This window comes from Fusarium subglutinans (genome assembly GCF_013396075.1).
Source record: "Fusarium subglutinans strain NRRL 66333 chromosome Unknown NRRL66333_c0000496, whole genome shotgun sequence".
Classification (NCBI taxonomy): Eukaryota; Fungi; Ascomycota; class Sordariomycetes; order Hypocreales; family Nectriaceae; genus Fusarium; species Fusarium subglutinans.
In genome coordinates, this window is record NW_023502559.1 from 1 (window position 1) to 8549 (window position 8549).

The 8549-nt window shown below is 28.6% G+C and overlaps 2 protein-coding genes across 2 annotated transcripts; both read left to right on the plus strand.

Moving 5' to 3' along the window:
• Positions 1-380: 380 nt before the first annotated feature.
• On the plus strand, positions 381-947 carry FSUBG_14051 (GATA-binding other eukaryote; the record flags this gene model as incomplete). The annotated part of the gene is made up of 1 exon (XM_036679005.1): positions 381-947. One exon carries the CDS (start codon positions 381-383, stop codon positions 945-947), a length of 567 nt encoding a protein of 188 aa, XP_036530488.1.
• Positions 948-968: 21 nt separating this feature from the next.
• On the plus strand, positions 969-1447 carry FSUBG_14052 (uncharacterized protein; the record flags this gene model as incomplete). The annotated part of the gene is made up of 2 exons (XM_036679006.1): positions 969-1381; positions 1429-1447. The coding sequence occupies 2 exons, from the start codon at positions 969-971 to the stop codon at positions 1445-1447; spliced, it is 432 nt and encodes a 143-aa protein (XP_036530489.1).
• Positions 1448-8549: the final 7102 nt, after the last annotated feature.

Sequence of the window (8549 nt, forward strand, 5' to 3'; positions counted from 1 at the left end):
ATAATAATAAGATAAATATAAAGTTATTAAAAAATAATTATAATTAGTTAAATAAAACTATAGTACTATAAAGACTAATAAAAGCTAAAAAATATATTAGTAAATTAAAAGCTAAGGATTAAAGTTATTAAATAACTTTAAAAAGGATTATATATATAGTAAAAAGGTTAAACTATTAAAGGTTTTATTAACTAAATTATTTAGGCTAGCTAGAAAAGTTATATATTAATACTTTTACTAAGATAAGTTATATCTAGATACCTAGAAGCTTTAAAAGGTAAGAGAATATAAGCTAATTAAGTTTATAAGATTAATATATAATAATTTTTAACACAATAGCATCCCTGATAGACGCCTCCTGTATAGAAAGTAACCTAACCATGTTCTCTTTCTCCCCTCCTCAGTCTTCTTTCCAATTTCCTGTCTTGACGCCGGATTCAAAGGAAGGCGAAAACGATAGCTTCTCTTTTACATCTATGGATATAGGCCATCAAGGCTTCCGACCGGATGCCCCAGAGAAAGCCAATTTACGGAAGGCGACTACGACCTCCGACCTCCTACCAACTACCACTACAGTCAATAGGCTTGCCCACATGCAACCCATTAAACATGAAGAGGTCCAGCCTGGTGAGCAAGTCCAGTCACACTTGTTGCCTGTAACCCAGGAGAACATGTCCACACTCGCTGCGGACGAGCATGAGGGTGAAGGACGTGCTGATACAAACCGACATGTCCTCACCCAAAGCAACGTGCCGACAGAGCGGAATCTTTTGACTCTAGGCGACAAGAGTGTGCCCACAACTTGCACGAACTGCTCCACTCAAATAACTCCATTGTGGCGGCGCAATCCTGAGGGTCAACCTTTTTGCAATGCCTGCGGCCTGTTCCTGAAGCTTCATGGGGTCGCCAGACCGCTCTCGTTGAAGACAGATGTCATCAAGAAGTGAAGACTTGGCTCTGGCGCCAGCATGCCAGTTGGGGGAACCCGAATCTTGTCTGCTGGGACCTCTGCCAACATACCTGAGTCTTCGAATCCAGTAACAACGAACACCATGAAAGACTCGACTTCGTCATGGGCTGCATGGAGCGAACCTGCGGAAGAAAGCCCTGTTCCCAGCACACCGCCAACAAGTTGCTATGACAATCCTAGTTCTCCAAGTAGCCTCAAGGGCGTTGTGCCCATTGCCGCAGCTCCTCCACATCCAGCGAAAAAGGCATTTCCTGGAGTACCTCTTATACCCGGGGTAACCGGAAAACCACAAAGCCACTATGGAAAGAGCAATATGGGCAATGAGACGGCCGAAGCTATAAACGTACACGACCTACCGGGCTTGGTGGCAATGCAAGGCGGTGCCAGTGCTGCCCCCCAGGAATGGGCGCGGTTAATAATATTACTATAAGGACTTAACGTTAACTAACCTCTAATAGCCATGATAAGATTACATAGGGTTAGGGTACTAAGTAAATTTAATAGTAAGTGTTTTTGCCAAGCCCTTGACTAAATTGGTTTCCTGTACTAGCCTGTTACGCGTATATTTATACTTAGATAGATACGCTAAGTCCAGTGCCTTAATGTAATAAGGAACTTTTACCACGCCCAGAAGCCCTTTTACTGCTTCTTGCGTGCCTGTAGATCTATTAGTATACTATATATTGCGTGTAGTTAGGTAATATAGTTATTAAGATACTATTATTATTTACCCTAACTTAGTTAGTAGTAAATAATTTAAAGAATACTTTTATTATATTAAAGTTAAAGTGTATTTTTTAACCTTATAATTAATTTATAAACTTAACTTTATTACTACCTTTTAATTACTTTAAACCTTCTTTTTAACCTTTTTCTTAATTATACTAATATATATATTATTATAAAACTCTCTTTAAGTTAAGGTTTTTTTATATATTAGTATTTTTTAATAAATTTAATAACTATATTATTACAACCTTAGCGGTTACGTTATGTGTAAAATCATACCCTATAAAATTTACCTAATAAAGATACTACAGCCTACATCTACTAACACTTATAAGACCTAACATTAGACTAAGCAGGACAGGACTAACTAATATTAGACTGATAGCGCTCCAGGACCGCGTCGCTCCAGGACTAATAGTAACCTTATATTACGTTGCTCCTACTAAGAAACTATAAGTATATATATATATTTATTTAGCATTAAATAGAACTTAGCTTACTAGCTATTAATAACACTTCTTTATATTAATTAAGCTTAATACATATTAAATCTACTATTAAGAGATATAATACTTTAATAATGCTTAGTATATGCCCTATACAATCTGCTAATAATAAACCTAAGCACAGCTTAGTTTAATACAGTTAGACTTAACTATTACACGTTAATAGCTCTTATTTAGACTATACTGCGTAATACTAAGCAATACTTACGTAATAGCTATACCTATTAACCCCATTTAGTAATAAGCTATTACTAATAATAACCCTGTTTCTATTAATAATTATTTACCTACAGATTAGAATATAAATAATAATAACTCTTTAGATAGCTCTAAGGATTTAGAAGTTAGGAGACTTTACGATTAGCTTACAGGTATTACTAATAACCTTAACGAAATGCATTAACTCCTAAAGGAGATAGTTGCTCTCTAAACCGCTTAAGCTAACGCTAACCAGAATAACATTTAGGAATTTTATAACCTCGCTACCACTGCAGCTACAGACAGAAACGCTAAAGAAATACTTAAGCCTAATCCGCCTAAGCCATTTAACAGAACCCCTAGTAAACTAGCTATATTCCTTACCTAGTATAAAGCCTTTATAATCTATTACTTAATACAGTTTAGAAGAGATTTTACTAAAACTATATATACCGCTAGACGCCTTAAGGGCATAGCTATATAATAGTTTTAACCTACTATAAAAGAATATACTACTAAACCTAAGACTAAACTTTAACCTTAAACATTTATACTATATAATAGCTATAATACATTTAAGAATGCACTTAAGTAAGCTTTTAAGACAGTTAATAAAAAAGGATATGTAAAAAGATATATTAAAGCCCTTAAGTAAATAAAGTCAGCCTCTAAATACAGCGCTAAGTATTAGCAACTTATATCTAAGCTTCTATAGAACTAAGACGCTTTAATATTACTCTTTTTTAATAAACTTAAAGAAACTATCTAAGCTAAATTATATAAACTACTATAACCAGATACCCTTATAAAATACATTAGCATAATAGTAAAAATTAATAACTACTAGTTTATATAAAGAACTTGTAATAACTAAAACTTTTAAGGATAATAAGGAAATAAGCCTTACTATAATATAAACTAAGGAAAAAGACAGAACAATAACACCTTATATAAAACAGAAGCAGGACTAATAACTATTAAGATAACTAAAAAAGATAAGTCTAAGATTACTTACTGGAATTATAGTAAAAAGGGATATTTTAATTAAGAATATAAAAACCCTATTAAAACTAACTAAAAGTACAGACCAGTACTAGAAAATAAAACAATTAGCACTACTAAGAGGGATAACAATAAACCTTAAATAGTAATTAAAACAATTAATATAACCAGATCAGGATATAACAGATCAGGAACAGACTACTTTGCAACTATACGTAACCCATTCCTTAGCAAGGAACAAATACTTAATAAGTACTACCCTAAGGTACTAAAAGAAGAACAACCTATACTTAGGTATCCAGTGCTAACATTAAAAATACTATATCTTAAGACCAGAGAAAAAATAAAAGAATAATAAAACTAAAGAAAAAGGAAACTATACAGAAAATGCAATAAAAAGGTTAAACTCAAATAGATACCCATTCCTAAACCAGAAGAAATCCAAGCAACTAAAAGAATTATTACCATAGTCAGAAAAGGAAAGGAAATTAACCCTAAACCAGACAACAAACCTAGTACATAGAAATTCAACTAAAAACTCAATAATATACTAAACCAGATATTTATAAAAACAGGAATACCTATTAAAGTTTAAAACGGAATTATTTAATTAAATAACTATATAAGTATAAATAAGATCCCTGTTAGAACTACAGTTAACAGACTAAACCGATATTATAGTAACCTAAATTATATATTAATATTAAGAACTAGCTAAGACTTTAAGGTAAAGAAGATTAGGTAAAGGGTAAATTATACAATCTGGAATATAAAGATTATACCTTAATATAATAAACTTAGAAATAGAGTATAGTATAGTAAAGCACTTAAATACACTAAATTAGCTAGAGAAAGAGTAATTACAAAACAAGACAATAATATCTATATCTAAGCATACACTAAAGATAAAGTAAAAGACCTAACAATACCTAAGGAAAAAATCTAAGCAAAAAAGGACCCCCGGAGGTACCTAAAACACCTAGAATACTAGTAAATATCCTAAATATTATATATATAATACTACTGCCTACAGCATAGACAAATAAAGGAAATAAATAACTGCTTTCTAGTATAAATAAAGGAATATAGGGAATAAAAACCCTACCTAATTATTAACACCTTAGGATACTAAGTTATAAAAAGATTTAAAGGAACTTAAGTAGTCTAGCTCCGAGCTAATACTAAAACATAAGAATAAGCCCTAAACTATATCTAAAATTTACACCATATTATTAAATAGAGACAGAAGGTACAGAACGAAAAGGATATTAAAGAAAAAACCTTAAATAGAAAAATCCATAAAGCCATCGCTAAGGTTAATAAGCTAGAAAATAAATAAAGTAATATAATAAAACATAACTAGACTACAAAACAGTTAGGACCGGATAGTAATAAAGAAAGTCAGGAAGCTAAAAAGGCTACCTTAGATAAACAAATTACATAAATAGAAGCTAAGTATTAGAACAAACTGGCTTACTAATATAAATACCCCGATAATATTAACTACATAGATAGCAAGTGTAGTTACAATTACCTATAGATAGGAAAAGAATACTGCTATCTGTAACAGAGCGCTAGATAAGTAAAAGAGCAATAGAAAACAAACTTCTTACAAAGGCTCTATAAACTACAGTTAACAATAAACAACAAACATACCTAAACTTAAAAGTCAGAATTAAAGGCAAGTAGCTAAACGCACTTATAAATAGCAAAGTAGTTATAAACCTTATTTCCCCTAATATGGTTAATAAGCTAAAACTACTATAGGAAAATAAGAAAAACCCCTATATAGTATAAAGTAAAGAAGGAAATGCTTATACCTATAAGAACGGAAATATTACCTAAGAGATTAATTACTTAAAGGTATTTATTAATAAAAAGAACCAAGGCATTAACCTTAACATTATTCCTATATAGGAATATAACTTAATACTTAAATACCTATAGCTAAAACGCTACAACCTATAATTTAACTAAAGAACTAGCCAGGTAACCTATAAAGATTACCCTTTAGATAATAAAACTAATTTAGATAATAATAATATAAGATCTTAAACTTTAACTAATAAGAGCAGTAAAGACAGGAGTAATATAATATTGCCTATTCTAAAAGAAATATAATATAAATACTATAAGGGTAAAATAAAACGCATTAGATAAATAATAGCAACTCTTAAAGGCCAATTTAGACAATTAAACCAAGATCTATAACAAATAAAACAGATTGCTAGCAAGGAATCTAATAAATAACTTAAGAATATATTAATTTAGTATTATATCTATAAGAAACTCTTTATAGAAAAGTTAAAAATAAAACTCCTAAAATACTTATATTAAAACATTAAAATAGTTCTAAAAGATAGTAAGAACCTAAAATTCTTTTTAATCTATAACCTTGTAAAAACAGAACTTATAACGTTAAAAGAATAGTTAGAAAATATACTTAAAAAGGGATATATTTAGACCTTAAAATCCTTAGTAGGATACCTTATTATATTTATTTTAAAACTAAATATAGATAATTTATAACTAGTTATAGACTATTAGTAACTTAATAAAATCACAGAGAAGGATAGAATGCCTTTACCTCTTATTACTAAACTTAAGGATAGACTGTTTAGAAAATAATTCTTTATAGCTCTAGACCTTAAAGCTGCCTATAACTTAATCAGGATTAAGGAAAGTAATAAATAGAAAACAGCATTCTAAACAAAATACAGACTGTTTAAATACCTAGTTATGCCTTTTGGACTTATAAATGCCCCTGCGGTATTTTAAAGGATAATTACAAACGTACTTTAAGAGTATCTTAATATCTTTATAGTTTACTACCTAGACAATATCCTTATCTTCTCTAATACAGAAGAAGAGCATATAAAATACGTCTATAAGGTCTTAAAAGCACTATAAGACGCTAATATACTTATTAAACCTATAAAAAGCCATTTCTATTAAAACTAAGTAATGTATTTAGGCCATAAGATCTTATATAACAAGATAAGGATGGACAAACGAAAAATCGCTACAGTTACTAAATGGAAGCAACCCAACTTAGTTAAAGAAGTACAATCCTTCTTAGGATTTGCTAACTACTACTAACAATTTATTAAAAACTTTAGTAAAGTAGCAATTCCTCTTATAGAACTTATAAAAAAGGAAATACAGTTTAAATAGAATAAAAAAGCCTAACAAGCCTTTAAACAACTTAAGAAAACTATTACTAGTAAACTAGTTTTAATTATATTTAACCCTAACTAGTAAGTTAAACTTAAAACTAATACTTCTAACTTTGCCCTAGGAAGACAGATTAGATAATAAGATAATAATAGTATATTATACCTTATTGCTTTTTACTCTTATAAGATATATAAAGTAAAACTTAACTACCCTATTTATAATAAAGAATTCCTAGCTATTATTAACTATTTTAAGGAATTCCAATACTACCTTAAAAAAAGCAACTACCTAATTAAGGTATTTATAAACTATAAAAATATTACCTATTTTACTATAACATAAGAATTAAACTAATAATAACTACACTATACTAAGTACCTATATAAATTCAATTTTATAATTACATACTGCAAGGAAACTAATAACAAATGCATAGATACTATTAATTAATAATATAACTTTAACACAAAAACTGTTAAAATTAAGAAATAACTCCTAAAAAAGAATAAATAAAGGGAATACAGATTTACCTAACCTGTTAAAATAATTGTATAAATAACACATAATGTTAATACTACTATAAAACAAAAACGTAACTTCCTTTATAAATTCCATTTATACCCCCTACATAGACACTAAAAAGTAATAAAGACACTTAAAAGACTACAGGAGCAAGGTTATACTGTAAAAAGAAAAGACATTAAATAAGTTATTAAGCAATATAATTTATACTTATATATAAAAGCATAAAGATATAAACCCTATGGACAGTTATAACTACTACCAGTAGCATAATGACCTTAGGACTTAATTATAATAGACTTTATTATAAAGTTACCCTTATCTAAAGACCCCTTAACTAGAATCTTTTATAACAGTATTATGGTTATAGTTAACTGACTTATAAAGTTCTTATACTATCTACCGTTTTAAGAAGCAACAGATATAAAACAACTTTCCTATGTTTTTTACTGCTATATTATTAGTATATATAGCCTCTTTATAGAAATTCTTTTTAATAGAAAACCTATATTTATATTAGTATTTTAGCAATTACTTATAGCAAGACTCGGACTAAACTACTAACTTATATTAGCTTTTAGACTGCAAGTTAATAGATAAACTAAATGCATAAATCAAGTACTTAAACAGTATTTACAGTATTATATTAACTATAAATAAGATAATTAGGTTAAAAAGTTACTAATAGCCTAACTTGCCTATAATACTATATATAATAAAAGCATAAAGCTTACGCTAGCTTATATACTAGCTTATGCTAATTTCGGATTTACACTAGATATATACTATAATGCGTAATAAGAAAAATCAATTAACCTAGCTGCTATTATTAAAAGTAATAACCTTAAAAACCTATATAAAGAAATAAAAACAGAACTTAAATTTATTAGAAAATAAATAAAAAACTACTATAACTTAAAACAGTTAAAGGGACTAACCTTTTTAAAAGAAGATATAGTCTACCTATTTATAAAAAACATTAAAATAGATTAACTAACTTATAAACTAGACTATAAGTTTATTAGACCTTATAGAGTATTATAAAAAATTTTAAAAAATAACTATAAATTGGACTGACTAGAGAAAGTTAGGCTCTATTCAGTCTTTTACGTTTTATTACTTAAATTAGCAGCAAACACAATACAAGTCAAAACAGGCAATAAACTATAAGAAATCTTAGGACTAGAAGTTTATAAAGTAAAAGTAATTAGAGATACTTATAAGGTTAATGGCTAAAGAGAATACTTAATAAAATGGAAAAACTACTTAGAAAACGAAAATATATAAGAACTACTAAAACACCTTATTAAAGCTTAATAACTCCTAATAAAGTTTTACTAGGATTAAGTAAAGATAAAGCATTAAGTAAATTATTACTTAAACTAAAAGCAAACTAGTTAATATAATCCGGAATATAATTAACCTAAAGATCTTTAACTATAGTA